General features: G+C 47.0%; 1 protein-coding gene and 2 pseudogenes across 1 annotated transcript; 1 reads left to right on the top strand and 2 right to left on the bottom strand.

Annotated features, from left to right (window-relative positions):
- Nucleotides 1-1318: 1318 nt before the first annotated feature.
- LOC146342312 (olfactory receptor 10C1-like) lies at nucleotides 1319-2123 on the bottom strand (annotated as a pseudogene).
- Nucleotides 2124-9238: 7115 nt separating this feature from the next.
- On the top strand, nucleotides 9239-12746 carry LOC146342311 (vomeronasal type-2 receptor 26-like). Its single transcript, XM_084806094.1, has 3 exons — nucleotides 9239-9469; nucleotides 11403-11529; nucleotides 11785-12746. The coding sequence occupies exons 1-3, from the start codon at nucleotides 9392-9394 to the stop codon at nucleotides 12681-12683; spliced, it is 1104 nt and encodes a 367-aa protein (XP_084662220.1). The 5' UTR covers nucleotides 9239-9391; the 3' UTR covers nucleotides 12684-12746.
- Nucleotides 12747-13837: 1091 nt separating this feature from the next.
- LOC146342310 (olfactory receptor 10A4-like) lies at nucleotides 13838-21304 on the bottom strand (annotated as a pseudogene).
- Nucleotides 21305-25537: the final 4233 nt, after the last annotated feature.

The following is a 25537-nucleotide window of genomic DNA, read 5'->3' as shown; positions in this document are numbered from 1 at the left end:
GCAGCACAAATATTTCTTAGCCGCCTTTCAGGGCAGAAGCCCTCCCAAGGTGGCTTACAGCAATCAAAAATGTAAAACCATTAAGATATTAACAATGGTAAAAACATAAACATCATTAAAAACCAACAATAAAAATCCTAATACAAACAGCAATACCAACCAACAATAAAACATTCTTCTTTAAACCATACAATGAGAGCTAAGAAAAACAGGTCCTGCGAATATTTTCTTACACATTTATATCAAGACTGAATGAAATGTTTCATTAGAAACCCGGTGTACATTTTCCTCTCCTTGCAAAACTTGTTGCAAACATTTGATCCCATCAAGCAGTCTGTCCTTTTGCAGAAGGGTGGTAGGGAGAGGGGATTGTGTGAGTGGTGGGGTGTGGGGGGGCCTGAGCCTTGGCTGAAATGTCAACATGAGAACAAATAAAAATATGGAAAAAGTTGTTACGAGCTTTCATGTGCACTCTTGCACAAGACAATTATACCGAACCTACTATTTTAGCAAAAAACAAAACAAGCAATAGGTAAAAGGTGTGTGTATGTGGGGAGGGGTGTTGGAGATCCCAATTAGCAAGTTAAGTTTAACTAGGGATGGGTGGATTCCCTACCTGCTGCTCCGGGGGGAATCTGCCAGCTGCGGGGAGGCGATCTGTTCCTCCCCTCAGAATCCTGGCAGCTGTCTCCGCTCTGCAATGATTCCGCGGAGCTGCCAGCCGGCTCTGAAATGCCAGCGATACGGCCGCCATGCTGTATCGCTGGCTGAGGGGTATTGACTGCGTATGGAAATGGCATCCAGTACACCATATGCAGCCGTAAAGGTCTTAGTTTAAGTTAAATGCAACCGTAAATGGCTGCATTTAGCTTAAACTAAGACCTTTATGGCTGCAAATGGCATAGTGGATGCCATTTGTGGCCTTGTTTTTTTTCACGCGATAGGCTACGCAAATATTTGGCGAACTCCACGGGATTGCCCATCACCTTGGTGAGCTGCCTTTTTAAGTAACAATGGGGGCTTGTTGTTCTGTGTAAAAGGTATTTCACGTAAATGGCGGTGTTAAAGATGCCATTTGTACAAGATGACAGGTGTGAAGGGTATAATTTGTGGTTGATTTTGCTGCCACTGTCAATTTCTCCAGCCACCCCTGCCTAGCATGGAGGCTGTACTGGTGAGGATTCTCTCCAAGGATAGCAAGCCTCATCCGCTGCTGCCACTTGCCAGCGACACAGAGCATCGCTGCTTCCCCTTCTGGTAGGATTCTGTTGGAGCAGCTCTCAGAAAGCCCTGTGAATGCTAGAGGCCAGAGAGTCTTTTAGGAGGTGCTGTGGTAGGCACTGGTTAGCTCTCTTCCATTTTGCTTCGAGACAACAACGAGATGCGACGAGCTGGTGGAGAACGCTTTGCATCTGTTCCAGGCCACAGGAATCTTTAGGATGGTGGAGAAGACGACTACGTAGGACAAAAGGATGAGCAAAACGGGTACCAGGAGAAAGAATTACAGTGTTACAGTGTTACAGTGGCAACTGCCACTTCATTCTTGAAAGTGTCTGTAGTGGCCAGTCTCAAAACGGGTAGAACGTCGTAGAAGAAATGGCTGATTGTATTAGGCCCATGGAAGGAAAGGGTAAATATTGAAACAGAATGCCCCAAAGCCACCAAAATACCACTGGCCCATGAGATGGCAGCCAACTGGGCACATTCCCTGGTGCTCATGATGCATGACTATTGCAGGGGTTTACATATGGCGACGTAGCGGTCGTCTGCCATGACACAAAGAAGACAACACTCTGTGATACCAAAGAGGATGAAGAAATACATCTGCACCCCACAGCCCCCAAAGGATATCGCGAGATTCTCTGTCAGTAAAAGCTCTAGCATCTGAGGGATGATGGATGAGGTGTAGCCATTTCCAAGAAGGACAAGTTCCGGAGGAAGAAGTACATCGGCCTGTGAAAGGTAGGATCAGCAATGGTGAGGATTGATATCACGCTGTTTCCAGCCAATGTCACCAAGTAGAACAGTAGTACCAGCCAAAAGAGAAGGGCCCGCATATTCTGGCAATCAGAGAAGCCTAAAACTATGATCTCAGTCAAGCAGGACCGGTTGCCCCTTTTCATTGTATCATCTGGATGGGTTCCTGGAGACATAACAGGAGCTTCAAACAAAGAAAGCCATCATAAATTCAAGTTAATGCAAGAGTGCTGAGTAGGGATGGACAAATTTCTCTGTTTCTATAATGTTCTCATTGTATTTCAAGCACAAGCTTATTCTGCCCCATTTCTCCAGTTCCCCTTAGAATATATATATATTTTTTGCAACTGCTTTCCTCTAATCGATGTTATGTTGCACTCTATTGTGCCTAATGGATACATTTTTCTATGTAAATTCCCTTAATTCACACAGGTGCATTGTACAAATGCATTGCAAAATGTAAAACTGAAAGGAGAATTGCATTCCCAGGGTACTCCACTGACTCTGCTTAGACACCAATTACCACTGTTAGACAGAGTCATACTTAGAGAAGACCCATTGCAATCAGTGTGACTTAATGCAGTCATGACTAACTCCAGTCCCGTTGACTTAAATGGGTGCGTTGTAAGAATGCTTATGTCTGTATCCAACCCAATGGCGAAACTCCAACTGTTGCCCAGCAGCAAGGGGCCCTCAGGCTGAAGCAGAGCAGAGGCAAGGGGAGCAGGCAGATTCCCTTGGCCATGCTGACGGACCCACTCCCTTGGGCTCCCTTTGGCTCTGAACATTTCCAATCACAACTGATCATGATAGGAAAGCTGTAGCTGTCAAGAATGATCCATGGGTTTGTTGTTTTTCCTCCTTCCTCCCCATCCTTTCCCCTTTTGAGTCATTTTTTGGATGCTGAGCCTGAGAAAAGGAAGTGTCTTGTTTATTTGGAAGATTTGTGAGCTGTCCTGGGAGCCTTATTGGCTGGAGAGCAGAATGATAATGTTCTCAATTAATACATCAATTCATAAATAAAATGCATGGGATCTCAGATGGCATGGCAGGGAGAGATCTGGGAGCATCCTTGCTAGTCAAAGTAGAGAGTACAGGGATAGAGGGCTCAATGGCCTGAATTCACAGAAGGCATCTTTCAAGGTACTTAACCAGGATTGGGATGTTGACCTGGCATCCACCATCCACTGGTCCTATGCCAATCCTCATCTATTCAGAAAGTGAGACCTACTCTCCAAGAGGCTGCTTTACCCCAATGTAGGGGTGGACGAAAGTCACTTACCTGTCCTCGAAGGACGTTCGCGGTGGGGGGGAGGCGCTTCGCTGGTCCCCCCGCGAAGTTCAGGCCGGGGTGGAGGCTTCCCGCCTCGGCCCGGCCGAAATTCAGGCCGGGGAGGAGGCTTCCTGCCTCGCCCGGCCGAAATTCAGGCCGGGGAGGAGGCTTCCCGCCTCGCCCGGCCGCGAACGCGAAAGTTAAAAAAAAAACAAAAACACCCCCTGATAGGCTACGTGACAATTCACGTAGCCTATCACGGCTAGATCTGCAAAGTCAGCCATGATAGGCTACGTCAATCATCACGTAGCCTATCACGGGTTACTTAAAAAAAAAAAAAGCGCGTACGCTAATGGCGGCCCCCATAGGGAGCCGCCATTCGCGTTCCTTATTTAGTCGCTGTAGTCTACGTAAATGTTTACGTAGACTATGGCGAAAATAAGGGCAACGCAAATAGCGTTGCCCTTATTTTTGCCATAGTCTACGTAAATCTTTATGTAGACTACAGCGACCAAATAAGGAACGGGAATGGCGGCTCCCTATGGGGGCCGCCATTATCCGTACACACTTTTTTTTTTTTTTAAGTCACCCGTGATAGGCTACGTGACGATTGACGTAGCCTATCACGGCTGACTTTGCAGATCTAGCTGTGATAGGCTACGTTAATCATCACGTAGCCTATCAGGGGGCGGTTTTTTTTTTCTTTCATTGCAATGGCGGCGGCGGCAGCCGGTCAAAAGACCGGCTGCCGCTCCCGCCTCGCTCAAACACCCGCCGAACTGCCGGCCGGACCAGCCACTGCGAGGGACATTCGGTGAAGGTAAGTCCCGTCCCGGGGGGGATGCGGGGGGCAGGGGGGGTTCGGAGGATTTCTCCCCGAAACTTGTTCGGGGGGCCGAACACGTTGGCGCTCGGCCCCCTGAAGTTTCGGGGAGAAATTCTCCGCCAACCCTACCCCAATGTGCTTTTCTATGAAGCTGTACTTTTTCCAGATGCCATAGAGTGGGATCTCAGAAACATACTTTCTCTTCTCCTTCTGAGACCTGTGGACTTTGCGAAAACAGATGACCTGCCCTAGAATTATTGATATTGCTGTAATCAGGAGTGCTATTTTCAGAAGCCCCATGGGGTATTGCAGGCCCTGTGCAAAGAATATACAAAAACGCAAAACAAAACATTTGAAGCATGATATTCAATGCTGAGTCTATAGGCTCCTGTCCAAACCAATTGTCCACTGCAGTCTGGGAGGCTGTTCTGAGGCAGGCACAGCTGTGTCAATCCATGTTTTTCTGTACCTTCTGCCAGAACTGATAGTGCTGATGGTGGCCACTAGTGATCACGAGGGGTCCAGTTTGTTCTTGATTCTAGCTTTGTCATCATTCCATCTGATTTTGCTTCTGCTCTTGTTGAACTGTGCTTCCAGCAAGAGTTTGAACTCCCCCATATGCAGATGGGGGACAGCAGTTCAGACTCATGCATATACTCCTTCAGACGAGGTTGTCATTGGTGAATTTGTATCTTTTCGCATCTCCAATTTCACTGTGCCGGAGTTTATGGAACACCCAGTTTCCGCTGCGGTAGGAGCTGGGTAAGTAATTCCTCTGATGGTTGGTCCCCCATCTCCTACCCACTCCTCCTTTCACAAGATCACCAATCATTTGGTGGTTTCCAAGCATTTGTGCAATATTTTCCCAAGTCTAAAAGGTTGAGTTGCTTCTCCTAAGGCTTAGTAACTGACACGAAAAGCTTGAAGCTAAAATATGCTGGTATTTTGGGTATTTCAACCAAGCCCCTCTTTCCTCTGGCCTTGCCCACCCCTGGAATACAACTGAAGTTGTACATTTCCAAAGTCTTCTACTTGTGCAGCATGCCTGTCTGAGGAGGGAGAACCCCCTGTATCTATGAAGGTTCCCCACGCCTTTCAGAACACTGTTTTTCCAATCTTTTCAATTGCACAGAGAGATTCCATCATTACAGGAAGCTCTCCTCTTCAGACCATCGCCCTCCATGAGTACAGGGTGACAAACAAGACAATGAACTGGGATGGGTTAAGGAAGAGATCGTGCCTTATGTAAGAACATATACAAGGCACACTCTTCATACTTATTCAGGAGTACATTCCACTGTATTCAACAGGGTTTATGCAAAAGTCAATGGGAACAGAATTGCATCTTGAGTTACCTTCTGAGGTGAAAAGGGATTTGGGTTGGGGTTTTCCTCATCCTGATCCAACACTTGAGCCACTGCACAGCATTTTCTGTACTACTTAAATTCTTCTAATCATGTTGTCTTATGACACAATCCTCATATCGTAACGTTGAGCAATATGTATGTATAGTATGTGCAGCAACATCCAATTTACATAGGCAGGAAAACCACAATACAAGCTGTAATGCAGTTGGAACTCTGATGTCATGATTTAAGATGGTATGGCAATCTCATTGCAGCACAATGCCAAAAAACTACCAGCATGTCCTGGCCTTTGTGTTTGCCATTCATGAGATCAACAAGGATGCTGACTTACTACCCAACACCACACTGAGATCCAAGATTTATGAGAATTCATTTAATTCAAGACAAGCCTGTGCAAACACTCTGAATCTTCTCTTTATGGGACAAGGGGATCCCCTCAATTACAAGTGTGTCTGGGAAGAGAAAGTAATGGCTGTTATTGGAGGTCTCACCTCCCCAAACTCCATCCAGATGACCAATGTGTTTAATACCTACAGGATACCACAGGTATGTGTTTAAAAGTACATGGAAGCAACCACAATGAGTGGCTCAATCTACTTGTGTCCCATGTTGAAAGTGTGACAGGCAAAAGTCTCTCCTCAGCCCACTGAGCACTTCATAGGCTCCACTACCTTTTTGCTACCTATGGTGATTCCTGGAAGCAAGAATGCCAGCCCTTAGTGTTTCATCCTATATATGTAGGATGTAGGATATCAAGGGCTACTAGTCTGGGTTGCTACCTGCTACCTCCAGTCTCAGAGGCAGTATGCACACCAGTTGCTCGGGAACATCTCCAGCAGCATGCTGTTGCACTCATGTCCTGCTTGTGGGTTTCCTTAGCAGCTGGTTGGCCAGTGTGTGAGCAGAATGCTCAACTAGATGGACCTCGTTCTGATCCATCATGACACTTCTCATGTTCTTATGTATACTCATAAGTAAGGTTAGTCTCATGCAAATTGCTATAGGATGGTAGCTGAAGAATCAAAACTGTGACTGGTGTATATCAGAAATGTAAACATCGAGAAAGCCTGTTTTTTCCACAATCGGTTTAGTATTGTGCTGTAACATGAATATTGACATTACCTGATAAGTTTACCTGGAAGAGTAAGACTGGAAATTTAGAGACCATATTTGTTAGAACATCCTATTCAATAAGATCAAGATGTTAACATTGACAGACATTTGGATAGAGTTAGTTCATGTCTGAGAAGAACCGGAGGGGTTTCTCGGATTTTAAAGAGAAATGGTATCTTTCGCATTAGCTCAGCTATGGCTCATTTGATCCAGTACTGAGGGACAAAACCCAGTTCCCTTCTTTCTACCGGATGGTCCCAAAGGAGGATTCTCAATATGTTGGGATTGTTCAGCTACTCAAACATTTTGGATGGAACTGGATTGGCCTGATTGTTTCTGATGATGAGAGTGGAGAAACCTTCCTTCGAACCCTGAGACCAAGGCTCTTGCCAAAGAATATCTGCATTGCTTGGACACACATTCTCCCAGTAGTCTCAACACTTTTACCAGATAAAATACTTCAAGAAAAATTGATCCCAATTCATTCTATTCTCTCACTAAATGAAATCAATGTGACACTTGTCTATGGAGACAACCTGTCACTAGTCGGTTTACAATTAGTGTTGTACTGCAATGAATTTGGATTAATGAATGCCATACAAAGGGTGTGGATCACGACAGCTGAATGGGATTACATTGCTGCACTGGGTACAGCCAAATTCTCCACAAAAACCTTCAACGGCACCTTGTCATTCACTCTCCATACAAATGTGGTGCCAGGATTTCAGCACTTTCTCGAGAGCATACATCCACATTGGTCAAATATTGATTACATTCATCCATTCTGGTCCACTGCATTTAAGTGTTCACTCCCACAATATGGACTTCACAAAGAAGGCAAGGAAATCTGCACTGGGGAGGAGAAGCTGGGAAGCCTTGCTGGATTCACCTTTGAAATGGGGCTATCTGGGCAAAGCTATAGTGTCTACAATGCTGTCTATGCTGTTGCACATGCTCTCCATGCCATGTATTTTTCAAGAGCCAAAGATATATCCAGAGGAGATGGAGACCAATGGAACCTCCATAATGTTCAGCCATGGCAGGTAGTTGCAGCCGTTCCTAAATAATAGAATATCGTAAGATACAATGGAATCATTCAAAATGAAAGACAGAAGAAAAGCATCATTATCATAAATGTATCCACCACAGATGGGAATAAAACCTGTTTGGGGACCCAACATCCAAAGCACAACTGAAAAGGAAGATTTCAGCCTCTTCCTGGAGCAGTGACAGAATCTTTGATGGGAAGCTCATGCACCCTTTTTGTCTTACCCCCTTTCAAAGCCATGTAATCCAGAGGTTATCACTATTGAACGATGCCTCCTGTAAAACTGGACTTCCATTCACCCATCCCAAATCTCCCATCACAGTATTTCATTCGGTGACTCTGAGTTCGGACATTATTACAGGCGGAGTCCTCTACCCCCACCTTTTAGCATTCATAATTTGATAAACCTCCATCCTGACCCATCTTGTTCACCTTGTTCTCATACTAAAAAGTCCCAACATATTCATTCACTCCTGAGACGTGAGGTGTTCCAAATTCTTGAACATTTTGGTTGCCAGTGAAACAACAAATACAATGGAACAAGAAAAATGATGGAAACCAGCTAGGCTGTGATTTCATTGAAACATGAGATAGCCATGTAATTTTCAGGGCATACCAGGAAGAAGGAATGGATGCTCATCACATCTGGGCAGACAATATAGAAGACTTAATTTATGAGAAAGGTCCTGGGGCAAAACCCACATTCCCTGACACGGACACATGTCTCTCTAATCCCCATGGGAGTGGACTGACTGTGATGGCTCCTTGGTTGAGGGGAAAACACTGGGCACATGTTCAGATGCTGAAGCCCTCATTTCTTTGTTATTGCTTCATTTGTTCTGAGGCTGAGCCCTGGCATGGGAAACGTGTAATGTGGCATTTCCTTAGTGCCCCCGCCCCCGCCCCGAGAGGAGCAATAGCTCCCCTGTGTCATATGGTGAAGCTCCCCAGACCAATCCCTGGATCATCCATTTTCAAGAGGGATCTCAGGTAGGGATGAGCGGATTCCCTACCTGCTGTTCTGGGGGGGAATCTGCCCACAGAGGGAGGCAATCCTCTTTGCCTGGCTCTGCTCTGCAGCAATTCCGTGGATCCAGCCACCAGCTCCGTATCATTGGCGATACGGCTGCCATTGGCATGCTGTATCACTGGCTGAGGGATCTCTGGACGCAAATGGTGTAGCGGACACCATTTGTGGCTGTAAAGCTCTTAGATTAACATAATTGCAGCCATTTCTGTTTTAAGTCTAAGGTTGCTTCCAGATGGAGCGCTCCTATCACTGCCAGTTAAGGACAGTGGAGTAATTCCATGTTTCCTTCCTTAACAGAGGGAAAGATGGAAGAAACAAGATGGGACAAGCGGTGGGAAGCCGTGGGGTGGTGGTGGTGGTGTAGAAATAGAAAGCAACTGTGTCTGCACCCCCTGAAACCTTCTGTGAATGAGGCAGTATGATTGTACGAGAAAAGCTGCCTTGAGAAGTATCTCAAAATTGACAAGTTGGCAACTTCCAAGGAAATAGCCTTAACCATTTCCCAAGAGGCTGACCAGCCTGGTACCTGTAAGGAGGGAGGGTAGGTCAAAGTTTCGTAATGAAGAAACAAACAATGACGTGTAAACCCTTTTCTCTGCCAATCCAGCTTCACTCTTTCCTGAGAAGAATCCGCTTTAATAATAGTGCTGGGGAAGAAATAGGTTTTGATGCTAAGGGGGACCTTGTCAGCGGATATGATCTCATAAACTTGGTCACCTTCCCCAATGAATCCTTCCAGAGAATCCAAGTTGGGAGGATGGAGCCTGAGGCGAAGTCAGATAATGGGTTCACCATTAATGGAAGCTCCATTGTATGGAATCATAAGTTTAATCAGGTGAGAATAGCATTTCCACTTTCATCACCAACTTCATCTGTATCGTCGTCAGCATTTTTTTTAAAAGCACATTGCAGATACTGCAATCCGGGGTAGTTGATAAGTGATCAGAATATGGTAGACATACCCTATTTTTATTTATTGTTTATTTAATGGATTAAAAACAGATAACCAAATTTCTCTACGCATTGTACAAAACATAATCAGCACCAAAATTATTAATCGTTTCCCAATAGAAAAAGTCAATAACATAAAACTAATAAATGCACCAACACATCATAACATATACTAGGAACACAGAAACTGAAATGACTGTAAGGTGTAAAAGAGAAACCCCATCATAGGGACTAAAGTAACAGAATGTACAGAGCAATCCCACGCTCCTTTGGAAAGTGTACCAAAGGCTATTGGATGGGCTGGACTCCCCCTCCCGAGGCCAAGGAGATGCCTATGACCTCAGGGGAAGAATCTGACTTCGGATCCTGCCGTCTTCACCTGTGTCGCATTGCAGTTGCCCAGAACCCACTGCAGCAGCTGATCCTCCATGCTCCAGCAAGATCACCTCCCCCATTGCTCCTGCTGTGCTAGGCTGTTGCTGGCGGGGCTTTGGACAGACAGAGGCATCTTAAACACTCGAAAAGCAAAAAGCATTTTGAAAGTCCAGAAGAATAGAAATGTCTTGGCCTGGAGTTGAAGAGGCAGCAATGTGGGTGCCGGTGGACTTCCCTTGGAATGGCGTTTTGGAGCTGGGGGACCCCCACCAACATGTTGCCACCCGCCACAGCAGCTCAGGTATCCAGATACAATGGAGAGAAATTTACTGCAGCTGGGCTAAATGTGCTCTGGATGCCTTGAAGAACCTTCCTAGCACAGTTTTTTTCTGCTGGAGAAAAGAAAATAGACAGGAATAACTGCTTCTTTCTCGATGCTTTCCAGAGTGGCAGCATTCAAGCCCTGATAGGCTTTCCTTCCCCTCTGTCCCACATTGGCCATTTTTCTTCCTACCCCCTCAGCTTGATTGAATTTGCAGCTTAAGACCAATATCTGTACCATTATAGATGATGCTGGCCATGAGTTGCCCCTTATTTTTCTCTTTTGCTATTTTTTATGTTAACATTAGGAAAAGGCAGAATGAAATTCTCCACAAAATACGAAATTCTACAGAATGTCATACTCACTTCTGAAAGGAAATGAAAATATTCTGAAGTCTAATGAAACAATGAATAATGGGATACTGAAGCATGGCTACAGAACGTATTACTTTTGACATGATACCTTGTCCTTCAGGAATCAATAAAGTACCCCACTTTTTAATCCTCATGTTGTTGCATGTATTTATAACAAATTTAGGCTTGATCGGAACACCATCCCTTAATTCCAGCATTTTTAACAATTATGCTAATTGACACACCTAGTTTATCCATTCTCCGTGCATAGACAGTTCTGAATTTTCCTATTCTTACCAATGAACAACTTTGCTGATGTTAATAAAGTAGAAAAAAATGGTTCATCCATTTGATGGGGAAATGGCATGGGATATATTACCTACTGATCCAGGATCAAGGCAAATATAGAAATCCCATATCACAAAATCCCCAGACAAGGACCAGATCTGTCCAACTGTATACCTGTTTTGAAACTGCACATTCTAGCAGAGAGTTAAAAGATCACCTTAAAGCCAAGAGTGAATATTTGCACGAGGGTAGAAAGAAGCTGAGGCCATCTGGTGGTGGTTGTTGCTGAGATGGCTCTTGAGTGACTCTAGCCAGGGGCTCTGGGCCCCATTGTCTTCCATAAAGAACAAAGAACTAAAACAGTTGGGGTTTCCTCCTTTGGAACTGCTATCTCCCCTTCGTTGAATGCCAGATAATACCTCAGAAACTTTACTATGGCCAATTCCATCAGACCTGTGCTTCCTTGTTTTTACTGTTAGATGCTGCCCAGTTCCACCTGTGTCAAGAGCTGCCACCCTGGCCAGAGCATGTCCATCCAGCAGGGGAAGCAAGTGTGTTGCTACGACTGCACTGAGTGCCCCCAAGGGAGGATTTCCATCCAGATGGGTAAGTGAAGGGACCCAGAATGACCTGGAAAAGAATCTAGAAGTTTTAAATTCAGGTTTAATGTAAGGCCTGGCACTCTTGTCTTTAAGCAAGTATGTGAATTCATTCCTTCACACAGATGACCAGACGAGACAGCATGGATGCTGAAAAAAGAGGAAGCTATATAGTATTTTTGTTTGCTACAACAAGGTATTAGATGAAAGCGACCACTTCAGTGTATTTTAGAAATACTGAGGCTTTGCTTCTTACTTTCAGATGCAGAGCAATGTGAGATGTGTCCTGAAGATCAGTATCCAAACCAGAACCAATGTATTCCCAAGGAAATAAGCTACCTATCTTATGAGGAGCCCTTGGGCATTGCTCTGGCATCCTTAGCTCTTCTCCTCTCCGTGATCACAGTTGCTGTGATTGGGAGCTTCAGTCTGCATTGGAACACCCCCATCGTCAAAGCCAACAACTGGAACATCACCTGCAGCCTGCTCTCCTCTCTGCTGCTCTGCTTTCTCTGTTCCTTCTTATTCATTGGGTGGCCTGGGAAGGTGACCTGCCTTCTGAGGCAAACAGTGTTTGGCATCGTCTTCTCCATCTCTGTTGCTTGTGTGTTGGCAAAGACCATCACTGTGGTTTTGGCCTTCATGGCCACCAAGCCTGGGAACAGGATGAGGAAATGGGTGGGGAAGAGACTGGCAGTATCAGTCATCTTTCTCTCTTCTCTGACACAAACTGGCATCTGTGCTGTGTGGCTGGCAACTTCTCCGCCCTTCCCAGAGTTTGACATGCACTCCCAGCTTGACACCATCACACTTCAATGCAATGAAGGCTCAGCCCTCATGTTCTACATTGTCCTGGGCTACATGGGCCTTTTGGCCACCATCAGCTTCTCAGTGGCTTTCTTTGCCAGGAAGTTGCCAGATAATTTTAATGAAGCCAAGCTCATCACTTTCAGCATGTTGGTGTTCTGCAGTGTCTGGGTGTCTTTTGTTCCAACCTACCTGAGCACCAAGGGGAAATTCATGGTGGCCGTAGAGGTCTTCTCCATCTTGGCCTCTACTTCTGGCTTATTGGGTTGTATCTTTCTTCCCAAATGCTACATTATTTTGCTGAGGCCTGAGCTGAACACCAGAGAGCAATTAATAAGGAAAAAGAATGTTTAGACTTGAGAGGGGAAGTGATGTCATTCCCAGGAATGGTAGTGCATTAAAACTCTTGCCATGCTCATCTGGGAGAATGTGGTCTTTCAAACCCTCCTATCCCTAAGCATGTAGGGCTTTCTAGGTAATAAACAGCTCTTTGAATTGTGGACAGAAAGAAACAGACTAGTTGCCCATTGAACTGCTGTTCCAGGAGTCACATGCTCCTGATAAATGCTCCACTTATTTGTCTGACTGCTGTGTTTTTGGCCAGTTGAAGTTTCTGAACACTTTTCAAAGGCAGTCCACAATCAGGTGCATTCCACGCATCGAAGTGCAATTTTTCTAAGGCACATGTCACCAAGCAGAGATTTGGCATCTCCAGGAATAGGCACACTTGGCACTCTAGCTTTAGTTCTGCAAATGCACTCCTGTCCACACCTGAAACCCTGTCATTATTAGGACTGAATTATTATTATTATTATTATTATTATTATTATTATTATTATTATTACTGTTATTATTATTAGGAGTAGTAGTATAAATCTTTCTTAGCTGCCTGTCAGGACAGAAGCTTCCCCATCATGGGAAGGCTTCTGCCCTGAAGAAGGCTTCATTAACTTTCACACATCTATAAACTATCTGGGCCCCAAAGTGCTTGAGTTTCCTTCCCAAAGCTTCAAAGTCTGACATGATCTCTTCGTAGCTCCGCTTGGTGGTATCATTTGTTCCCACATGGATGAGAAGAAAGGGATACCTGTCAGTGGGCTTTATGAGTGCAGGCAGCCCTTCTGTGATGTCTCTAATCTGTCCTCCTGGGAGACAGCATACCTGGCAAGTCCACGGGTCTTTGCAGTGTAAGCTGTGCAACTGCACTACTGTCCACTCCTGAAACCCTCCCTGACATCATGATTTAGATCATCGTCATAATCGTCATCAATTTCTTAGTCGCCTTTCAGGACACAAGCCCTCCCAACGTGGTCTACAGCAATAAAACACATAAAATCATTAAGATATTAAAAATGATAAAAACATAAACATCATAAAAAGCATTACAAACAAATAATAAAAAGAGTAATACAAACAGAAATACCAACCATCAAGCAGCAACAACAGCGATAAACAGCAACAACAGCAATCATATCAGGCAAAGGCCATGGGAAAATAGTAGGTTACCCTCAAACTGTGAATTGCAGCTTCCCACTTGTTATGGTGACAGCGGATATCTTCTGCACCTTGGTGTTTCTTGCTTGGCTGTTGAGTTGTGTTTCTTTCCCAAAGGCTACTCTGTCATACTGAGAGAAACCTGGAGACTGCGGTTAGCAAGAAATGGAATTGTATCACTTGACTCTTGCGATGTCATTTTTCTCTTCTGCCTTTCCCCTCCCTGGTGTAACTGTAGTGGAAGGACTACTTGAATTGTGTCCTCATTTGATTTTCATTGGCAGAGCATTCTTGGGAAATGAGAGTCATAAGCCTTCCACAAAGTGGGCCATCATGGAATTGCAGGGAATTCAGGGTGTATATGGAGACTTCTCTAGAAATCTGCTACACTATCATTGTTACAATTTTCCTTCTTTTCACTGCTCCGTGACCATCTTCCTAGTTCTCCAGGCTCACTGTCAGGGCAGCATGAGGTGTAGGCTGTCTCTGGGCAGCTCAAAGTAGAGGTAGTCCAGACTTGTCATCAAGGTTGACCCAGAAGCTTTTTAAGGCCTTAACGTGCAGTTTTGCATTGATCAATGCATCTCCTTCAGTTGTGTCCATCTTTTCTGAATGGCAAGGAACAGTGGTGGTGGAGGTGGTGGTGGTGGTGGTGGTGGTACCAGTGTCGCTGCAGCGAAGTCATTCGGAGCAGCTGCCCCATAACCATGACAGAGTCTGTGTTCTGGAAGTGTGAGGCCAACGGGTTGACTTCCAAGCCATGTCTGTTTAAAGGATCTCTGGTAGTTGAATCACAAGAGTGCCCTGTCTGAGAATCTCCCAAGAGTGAGAATAGACAGCACTGAACTGGAAGGACTGTTGTGAGGGATGTCTGAAAATATGGCTCTTTGGGGCCTGAGGCATCCCCACTCGACTTATGTTTGTGACCTGAGCCATGGTTTTTCCCGTAATGCAGGAACTTTTTATGGTTTTCTTCCTCTTCTCACCAGTAGAAAGTTGCACAAAATGCAGTCACAATTTGCAGAATTTGTACACAATACAGCTGCAATTGTTTGGTTTGCATAAATTACATCCATAACTTGCTCAAATTAAGTGGATTGGGGATGGAATTTGCACAAATTATGCTAATTACATTCACAATATTCACAACTTTCTATTGACAAGAAAAAAACACCAGAAAAACCACAAACTGGCCTGACGCGATGCTGATCAAGGCAGACCAGCTCACAGGGAAGCCAGCTGAAATCCATGTGTTAGAGCTTCTGAAAGCTCAGCAAACTCCCCCACCCCCGGATTCCTCCGGGTTCCTCCGACATCCCTAACCATTGTTCACACTCATTATATCATCAAAGCAGCTTCTACAATCCTTCTACAATTGTGCTGTTGGTAGTGGATGATATCAGTACTACTCCCATTACCTTGTTAAGGGTGCAAATGCATCCATAGGTAATGTAGGGAATGTAGTAATAAATTTCAGCATCTATTTGGCCCCCTTATGAATATACAGTGGAAGTGATGAATAGATTTTTAGAATAGATTTAAGGGATTAGACCTGATAGACAGAGTGCCTGAGGAACTATGGACGGAGGTCCGTAACATTGTTCAGGAGGCAGCAACTCAATCCATCCCAAAGAAAAAGAAATGCAAGAAAGCAAAGTGGCTGTCTGAGGAGGCTTTACAAGTAGCTGAGGAAAGAAAGGAAGCGAAAAGGAAGGGAGAAAGGGGAAGATATATCCAACTGAATGCAGAGTTCCAGAGAATAGCAAGGAGAGACAAGAAGGCCTTCTTAAATGAACAATGCAAAGAAATCGAGGGAAACAATAGAATGGGAAAGACTAGAGATCTTTTCAAGAAAATCAGAGATATCAAGGGAATGTTTTGTGCAAAGATGGGCATGATAAAGGACAAAGAAGGCAGGGACCTAACAGAAGCAGATGAGATTAAGAAGAGGTGGAAAGAATACACAGAAGAACTATACAGGAAAGATCTGAATGTCCCTGATAGCCGTAATAGTGCGGTCACTGAACTTGAGCCGGACATCCTCGAGAGTGAAGTCAAGTGGGCCTTAGGAAGCATTAGTAACAACAAAGCTAGCGGAGATGACAATATTCCAGCTGAGCTATTTAAAATCCTAAAGGATGATGCTGTGAAAGTGCTGCACTCAATATGCCAACACATTTGGAACATTCAGCAGTGGCCACAAGACTGGAAAAGGCCAGTTTACATTCCAATTCCAAAGAAGAGCAATGCCAAAGATTGTTCAAACTACCGCACCATTGCGCTCATTTCACATGCCAGCAAGGTGATGCTCCAAATCCTGCAAGCTTGGCTTCAGCAGCATGTGAACTGAGAACTACCGGAAGTACAAGCTGGGTTTCGAAGAGGCAGAGGAACTAGAGATCAAATCACCAACATTCGCTGGATCATGGAGAAAGCAAGAGAATTCCAGAAAAACGTCTATTTCTGCTTCATTGACTATGCTAAAGCCTTTGATTGTGTGGATCACAACAAACTGTGGCAAATTCTGAAAGAGATGGGGGTACCAGACCACCTTACCTCTCTCCTGAGAAACCTGTATGAGGGTCAAGAAGCAACAGTAAGAACCAGAGATGGAACAACCGACTGGTTCAAAATTGGGAAAGGAATACGACAAGGCTGTATATTGTCACCCTGCTTATTTAATTTATATGCAGAGTACATCATGAGAAATGCCAGGTTGGATGAATCACAGGTCGGAATTAAGATTGCCGGGAGAATTATCAACAACCTCAGATATGCAGACGATACCACCCTAATGGCAGAAAGTGAAGAGGATCTCAAGAGCCTCTTGTTGAGGGTGAAAGAGGAGAGTGCAAAAGCTGGTTTGAAACTCAACATTAAAAAAACTAAGATCATGGCATCTGGCCCTATCACTTCCTGGCATATAGAAGGGGAAGATATGGAAGCAGTGACAGATTTTACTTTCTTGGGCTCCAAGATCACCGCGGATGGTGACTGTAGCCATGAAATTAAAAGATGCTTGCTCCTTGGGAGGAAAGCTATGGCAAACCTAGACAGCATAGTAAGAAGCAGAGACATCACCTTGCCGACAAAGGTCCGTCTAATCAAAGCTATGGTTTTCCCAGTAGTAATGTATGGCTGTGAGAGCTGGACTATAAGGAAGGCTGAGCGCCGAAGAATTGATGCTTTCGAACTGTGGTGCTGGAGAAGACTCTTACGAGTGCCCTGGACTGCAAGGAGGTCCAATCAGTCCATCCTAAAGGAAATCAACCCTGACTGCTCATTGGAAGGACAGATAATGAAGCTGAAGCTCAACTATTTTGGCCACCTAATGCGAAGAGAAAAGTCACTGGAAAAGACCCTGGGAAAGATTGAAGGCAAAAGGAGAAGGGGACGGCAAAAGATGAGATGGCTAGATAGCATCACTGATGCAATGAACATGAACTTGAGCACACTCCGGGAGAGAGTGGAGGACAGGAAGGCCTGGCGTGCTATGGTCCATGGGGTCACAAAGAGTCGGACACGACTTAAAGACTGAACAACAACAACTGCATTTCCTTCAAGAAACCGTTCCATGGGGACATGCCAGAGATAGTAGGGCCCTCTGCTTTAGGTGGGTGGGGAGAAAGCACATGTGGGTGGGGCCACCAACAGTCTCTCATACAGAGACGTACATTCATTAACATCCATGCATAAGACACACCACGTCATATGTGCCAACACCCTTTTTCTGCTTAAAGCCTCCATTCACACCCATAACACACTCAGTCACACACTTCCACGTGCTTGTGGAATGAGCTCCCTAGGGAGGTTCTCCTGGCACCTGCGTTGGACCCATTCCAGAACCAGGTGAAGACCTGTTTCGTTTCCCAAGAATGTTCGCCTTGTAGTATTCTAGTCTCTTAGCTCCGCTGTTTTAAATTTGTTTCTGTATTTTAAAGCTCTGCATTGCTGCGAGTTTTTGTTTTACCTTGTACTGTAGTTTTAAGCTTTTGTATTTTATATTGTTTTTATGCCGCACTTGTGGTTTTCATGTTTGTGAACCTCCCAGAAAGCTTCTGCTATTGGATGGTCTAGAAATGTAATCTATCAGTCAATACAGAAACAAATACACTAACGTTCTCAAAATTAATACACACAAAATAATACACTGTAAAGAAACTGTATTTATCTGAATAGAATTTAAATATATTAGGGTACATGGCAGGCTGGGGCATGGTGGAAGGTGGAGGACTTTTTTCTGTCAAAACATGCATAACATTTTGCTCTTAATGTGTCGTGGCATGAACAGGGACTGTTAGATGGATTCCATAATTAACTGTGGGATGAAGTGTGTGTAGGGGTGGGTGGGAGCCTGTGTCTTTCTTTGACTCCTGACTAAGGCCAGGGAAGGGACTCAATGTGTAAACGTTGGACTGGGAGTTGGCCAATTGACAGCTAAACTACCACTGTTGCTAATACCTACTGATGAGATGCCAGGGTCTCAAGAAGACGTTTGGAATTGTTTAAGAGATGCCTGAAGAGAACCTAGAGTGAAAGTCACTTGAGGCAAGAGCTGGAGAAGGTCTGACAGCAAGGAGTAGAAGATTCCAGAGTGACAGTCTTCAGGAAGATGCTGAGGCCAGAGTGACAGTAGGTTGCAGAGGATATGAGACAACTGTGGCTAGGGATGTACGAAAGTCACTTACCTTTCCGCGGATTATGTTGATGGTGGGGGGAGGCGTTCCGTCCCTCCCCCTGGAATCCTCGACGGGGGGGAGGCAATCCGTTCCTCCCCCCCGGAATCCTCCACGGCCGGCTGTGCTCCGCGGCAGCTCCGCGGAGCAGATGGCCAGGCCCAGCCAGGCCAGAGCCGTCCACAGCCGGATTTCTGGCCGTGGAGGGCTCTGGGGAAAAAAAAAATGCGTACGCAAATGGTGGCGGCTACAGCCGCCGCCATTTGCGTTCCTTATTTTTGGCTGTCTTGGTCTACATAAATATTTACATAGACTATGACAGTGAAAATAAAGGGGAACGCAAATAGCGTAGCGGGCGCAATTTGCGTCCCTTTTTGATTCACCGTTTTAGCCTACGTAAATATTTACGTAGGCTAAAATGGCGAATCAAAAAGGGACACAAATAGCGCCCGCTATGCTATTTGCGTTCCCCTTTGTTTTCGCCATCATAGTCTATGTAAATATTTACGCAGACTAAGATGGCCAAAAATAAGGAACGCAAATGGCAGCGGCCGTAGCCGCCGCCATTTCCGTATGCGTTTAAAAAAAACAAAAAACAAAACCCCAGCCATGATAGGCTACGTAAATCTTTACATAGCCTATCACGTCGTTTTTTTTTTTTACAAGGCTGCAAATGGCGGCGGTGGCCTCTGGTCGGAAGACCAGCCGCCACAGCTGCCACCGCCAAGCGCCGCCAGAGCCGCCACTGCCCGAAAGATCTGCCCCAGGTAAGTCTCATCCTGGGGGGGGGGATCCGCGAGGGGGGCAGGCCGTTCCGCCACAGAGTTCAGGGGGCCGAATGCACTGGCAGTCGGCCTCACCGAGATCCGTGGCAGAATTCTCTGCCATCCCTAACTGTGGCTGCTGGTCCCCCAAACTGGAACTTTGCAAAAGGCACTGAAACAGCTCAATAAACTGTGGAAGGGCTCTGACCATTCTACTTAGGGATGTCAGAGAATTCCACCTGAATTTTAAATGGGATCGAATTCTGACAAATCCGGTCCACGGAATCGTCCTTGGAATGGGGTGGCCCGGTCGACCTGGACCAGACCTCATGCGGACCCTTTTTTTTTTGTCTGCCGAATGGCGGATCTTATGAAAATAATTACGAAAAGAAATCCGTAAATCGGAAATGGAGGAAGAACGCGAACGGCTTTTCCCTTTTTATGAGGCATTTTCCCTGTGACCCGAGGCTTTCTTTTGCTGGGGCTGAGTCTTGAAGTCCACGGAAATTCCCCATCTTTTCTGTTTATTGTCTGTGGAGGTGAGGTGAGGTCAGGTCAGGTCTGGTGAGGTCAGGTCAGGACAGGTCCGGTTAGGTCAGGTGACCGGAAGTTACTTGGGGAATCCCCGCGAAGGGCTTTACCCTTTTTACAAAAATAAATAGGCTTATGGAGACTGACGGCGGGCACGTGAAAAGGATTTTTCAGTGGTACTTATGGAATTATTTACGTAAGTTCAGGGAACCAAAAAATAAATGGGGGAATCCGGGGCATGCGGACGGCGGAATGGGGCAGCCCTTGGCTCTGCGGAATCCTCACGGAGCAGAGCCGCTCCACCCCTGCATATGCACCAAGCGTCCAGCAAGACCCCATCCCCCACTCTCTCGCTGCCAGGGTCACTATCTCTTTCAGGAATGCAGGCGGGAGGAATCTCTCCCTGCCGCTGTGCCTGTGAGTGATGAGCGAGCTCCTCTCCCATGGATTGTTGCTCTTCCTCAGAATCAGAACTGCTCTGGGGTTCTATGGGCTCAGTTTCCATCCTGACAGTAGAGATGATGAGGATGTAGGACAAGAGGATGAGCAAAAAGGGTACCAGGAGAAAGAATACTGTTACAGTGGGAACTGCCACTTCATTCTTGGAGGTGTCTGTAGTGGCCAGTCTCAAAATGGGTTGAACATCGCAGAAGAAATGGCTGATGGTATTAGACCCACAGAAGGGAAGGGTAAATATTGAAAGAGACTGCCCCAAAGCCATCAAAATACCCATGGCTCATGAGATGGCAGCCAACTGGGCACATTCCCTGGGGCTCATGATGCATGACTATTGCAGGGGTTTACATATGGTGACGTAATGGTTGTCTGCCATGACACAAAGAAGGCGACACTCTGTGATGTCAAAGAGGATGAAGAAATACATCTGAACACCACAGCCCACAAAGAATATTGTGAGATTCTCGGACAGTAAATGCTCTAGTATCTGAAGGATGATGGATGAGGTGTAGCCAATTTCCAAGAAGGACAAATTCCAGAGGAAGAAGTACATCAGCGTGTGAGGGGTCGGCTCAGCAATGGTGAGGATCAATATCATGCTGTCCCCTTCCAATGTTACCAAATAGAATAGCGGTACCAGCCAAAACAGAAAGGTCCACACATTCTGGAAATCAGAGAAGTCCCCTCACCCCACGCCCGGCTTGCCTGGCCGTGGGGGGGGATGTTGCGGGTGGGGGGGGAAGGGCGGGACAAGATCGAGGGCCATTCGCCCTCCCTCCTGACGTCCAGGTGGGGTGGGGGCTGAGCTGGCCGATATTTAGGCCTCCCCGCCCCCTTTCCTCATTCATTCTGGCTCTTCTGGCTAAGGAGAGCGGAGCGAAGAGCGCATGCGCCTCAGGATGGGGGCGAGGAGAGTGAGGGCTGACTTCACGCGCGCGGGCCCTTGGCTCGCCTTCCGTGCTGCTCTGTCTAGACTCTTCTCTGTCCGTGTGCTGCCGCCACTTATTAGCGCGCGAGGGAGCGCGAGCACGAGGGCCGGCCGGCCAGGATTCATTCTCGCAGCAGCAGCAGCAGCAGCGTCGAGGAGGAGGCGGTGAGCGTTGTGGAGGAAGCGACGGCGCTCGGCAGCGAGGGCTCCAGCGAGCCATAGGAGGGTGCCAGCCACTCTTAGGGCGGGCTGTGTTTGTTTGTTTGTTTGTTTGTGTTTGTTTGTTTTTCCCTGGACCTCGTGGGGCCATCACTCTCGAGTGGGGGGAGGGAGTAGTTCCCTGAATCCCCCCTGCTTGCCCCTAGGGCCGCTGACTGCAGGCCCTCGCCATGCCTATTGAGGGGGGGGGAGTTTCCCATGCCCCGTAAGGCCCGGATTCTGCTGCGCTTTGCAGCGGGCGGCTGCAGCGCTGCCTTGCCGGCCCAGCAGTGGGATTTTCACAAGCTTGCTCCCTCCAGGCTTCCTGCGCCTTCTGTGGAGCCCCATTTTGCCCAACGAGGGAGTTTTCCCTCGCCCCGAGCAGCCTGGAATTGCCACCTTTCTCGGTGGCAGCGACGGCCTCCCGCTCCAACTGGAGGAGGGGGGAGTTTTCTCCCTCCTCGCCTGAATTGCCACCTTTTCGCGGGCTTTTTCCTGCGCCTCAGAGCAGCCCATTTGCCGCTGACTGAGGCCCCTGTATTGCTGCCTTTCTTGGGGGAATTTCCCCCCCCCGCACCCTGGAGTGGCTGCAGCCAACGGGGGTTCATTCCCTGAAGGTTCTTCCCATTTTGCGGGTAGTGTGGCCTGTTTGGGCAATATAGCAGGTCGGCCTACCAGCTAGCAATCACCCCTGAGGAGCATGGCCTTGCTGCGCTACGGGCGCTTCCTGCACCTCCAGTGAGGCCCTTAGGGCTGGGATTTCAGTGGGCAGCAGCTAAGTGGCCTTGCCGCCCCTGCCGAGGGAAGGGGAGTTTTCAGTGCTACGAAGCAGCCTGAATTGCCTTTGCTGTGGGTAGCAGCAGAGAGGCCTTGCCAGCCCAGAGAGGGGTGGGGGGGTTCGCCCATGCCTCCTGAACGGCCTGCAGTGCAATAATAATAATAATAATAATAATAATAATAATAATAATAATAATAAGCATGCAGCGGAGTTCTTTCCCCACACTTCCAAGCAATCAGTCAAAGGGCTGGATGTGCCCCATCTTTCCTGATCTCAGAAGCTAAGTGGGGTCAGCCCAGGTTTGTACTTGGCTGGGTGACCGCATGGGAATCAGGCTTCCCACATTTAGCAGGGGGCTGGTCCCAATGGTCTTGTAGGCCCCTTCCAACCCTATGATTCTATGATTTTTGGTGGCCTTATTTTCTGCATGGGAAGTCCACGTATTTTGTTTGTTATTAGTCTCTCCCTCTCTTCCAGAGAGATCTTTTAGACGATCTCTGGAAGAAGAGATAAGGGCTTTCTTTTATTTGGCCAAATGAATACATAGCATCAGGGCTATGCACTGTGAGCAGATTTCTTCCTTCTCACCCTCATAGGAAGGAATGGGGACATGTGCATGTGGCCCCATTGCTGCAGGGGAAGTTGTGTTTGGGTGGGGAGGTGAAGACATAGATCCCCCTCTACAATTCAAAGGGTTGTTTCCATCCATTCCCACCCCACATAGAAGGTCTCCTTTCCGCAGGGAGGCAGCTTCGAATTGTGGTCTTAATTTGCAAGTTGGAGTGCAAGGTCCATAGACAGGGAGGAAAAGGGACAAAAGGAAATGAGAAGAAAAGTGAGCAGGGGGGAAGGGGGAAGGCCCTCCGCCTTGTCTAAGTTTCAGACTCGGGCCTTTGAGCATATCACAGAGTCCCCTTATTTTTAACAAAGTCTGGGGCTTGATACCCAGCTTCCCTGGGTAGGGCGTGGTGAGAATCTTGACTCACGCCCCTGGTAGAGCCATTGCCAACCCCCGCGAGGGGAGACTGGTAGCTATGTGGGTTTGGGGTTCTCCTGTTTTCACTCCTCCCTGGCAGCTTAGAGTACCAGCTTGGTGCAGTGGTTAAAGTGCCATAATGGGACTTGGAGATATGGGTTCTAGTCCCCAATTGGCCGTAAAGCTCACTGTGTGACTTAGGCCAATCCCTGGCTCTCTGTGTAACCCGCCTCACTGGGGTGATGATTGTAAGGGTTGTTCTTTGTTCATCTTGCAAGGCAGCAGCTTTAGCATTCACTCCAAGGGCATGCTCGGGAGGAACAGGTAGCTTCTGCTTTGCTGAAGCTAAACAAGGTTGCCCCCCCACCTTTTTTGTTTACTCCACAGTCAGTGGCAGGAGTCTGTGCCAATTCAGCTAACTGGTTAAATTTATTAAGGTTACAACTGTGCAGTAACACGGGAGGTATGAAACACTACCCTGTTAGGGTCAATGTATAGGATCATCTGGTGCGTAGTGACACACCCAAGGGCTGCCCTATGATCTCTTGCAATCCCATTTTTCAAAATTCTCTTATACACAGCATTGCCCATGCAGGCTGATTCAAGGCTTTACATCCATTCTTAAATTCCTTGTGTGTGAGGGGCAGGCCTCCATTCAGGTTATTAAACCACAGTCCTCCCGCAATCCGATCCTTATGGATCGGGTAGTAGTATTGAATTTGCAACACACCTCCTGCGTAACGCCTGTTTTTCTCATGAGGCATACAAACGGCAGGCTGAGCACCAGTGCCAATGTTTCATCTAATACCCGGACGCTGGAAATTCCAGAAACCACGCTAAGAGGCTCTCGTTGAGTGTTGTGTATTTAAGTAGTGTAAGCCATGCTGCGCTTCATGTCTCACAGGACATGGGCCTTCTGTACCTGGGTTGACAGGGAGCCCTGGGGTGTTGCTCTCTCATTCAGCTGCAACAGTTGTAGCCCTCCCGGTAGTTTACAGTTATGGTCTTGTGTCCATTCCTAAAGTGTGGACTTTACTGCTCGGCATCTCTTTTCTTGTCCTTACAGGTATTTATTTATTTATTTATTTATTTATTTATTTTCTTTGATCAATGTATTGGACATCAACCCGTGCGCACACATTCTCATGTCCGGACACAGCTTGTTGTTTTGAGCTGGTCGTAGCGCATATATGTCAAGCTGCAGCTCCCGGAGCAGCCTGTTCCACGGTGCATGTGTTCGCGGATTGACCGGCGCAGCTTGTAGCGAGAGTGCTTTCTTCCCACTCCGTTCCATTATGGGTTGGTGCGTGTTCCCCTGCAGGTTCCAGTGCTGCATCTAGGAGGGAACAACCTGTGTGGGTGGGAAAGGCAAGGACCTTTCCCAGATCATGCGGCACAATTTGCCAGCTATAATGATCATCGGTCCAGCTTGCTTCCTCAACTTTACTGGAGGAATGCGCTTGGTTAGATGGTCGGAGTGTTTGTGAACCGGTGCGGGTGTTCGACTGTGAGCGCAGCATGGTTTTCTGTGCCCGTCGGAGGGCCTCCTCAAGCAGTGGATCCCAGCTTGGGCTTAGCTGGTATGCCACCATTCAGTGATTGGCAGATGCGGCATGCGTTTGGAGCACCTCCTAGAAGGTAATGGGCTGCTAACCCAACTTATATCATTGCCAGCTTCGGAGGGTGTGGTTAGCAGAATTTGCCTCACTGGTTGCTGACCAGGGGCAATGGGTTGGAACAATCACAGGCCCCTCAGTCCACCTTCAAGGTGGACAGGCCAGGAAAAGCTCAGAACACCAACTTGGTGTGCCAGTGTTGAAGCCAGGGTGGCATCACCTCGAGGGTGGCAAAAGCTGATGTCTTCCAGTTTTAGCTGTACCCAGCAGCTAATTCCTGTTGTTAATTTTTCCCCTGATCTTTGAATTGGATATTTATAAGCCCGTGTGTTAATCAGAAAATAAAAGTCAACCAGCTTCTTTTAAAAACTTAGAGGTTTGCTTAGGGATGGCGGAGAATTTCTCCCCGAAACTTCGGGGGGCCGAGCGCCAACGTGTTCGGCCCCCCGAACAAGTTTCGGGGAGAAATCCTCCACACACACCCCGCCCCCACACCCCCCCCCCGGGACGGGACTTACCTTCCCTGAATGTCCCTCCCGGCGGCGGGTCCGGCTGGCGGTTCGGCGGGTGTTCGAGCGGGGCGGGAGCGGCAGCCGGTCTTTCGACCGGCTGCCACCGCCACCATTGCAATAAAAGAAAAAGAAAAAAAAAGTCCCCTGATAGGCTACGTGACGATTCACGTAGCCTATCACGGCTAGATTTGCAAAGTAGACTACAAAGTAGACTAAAATTTACGTAGACTACAGCCACCAAATAAGGAACGGGAATGGCGGCTCCCTATGGGGGCCGCC

This window comes from Heloderma suspectum, chromosome 6, assembly GCF_057233095.1.
Source record: "Heloderma suspectum isolate Gila_16-S chromosome 6, 16-S_ref, whole genome shotgun sequence".
Classification (NCBI taxonomy): Eukaryota; Metazoa; Chordata; class Lepidosauria; order Squamata; family Helodermatidae; genus Heloderma; species Heloderma suspectum.
This window is presented reverse-complemented; position numbering and strand designations above follow the sequence as displayed.

Bases quoted from the DNA above. Each gene is read 5' to 3' on its own strand.
- LOC146342311 (XM_084806094.1), top strand. From the start codon at position 9,392: ATGGAGCCTGAGGCGAAGTCAGATAATGGGTTCACCATTAATGGAAGC. The intron at 9,470-11,402 runs GTGAGAATAGCA...TTTTACTGTTAG, and splicing joins GGAATCATAAGTTTAATCAG to ATGCTGCCCAGTTCCACCTG. The intron at 11,530-11,784 runs GTAAGTGAAGGG...TCTTACTTTCAG, and splicing joins GAGGATTTCCATCCAGATGG to ATGCAGAGCAATGTGAGATG.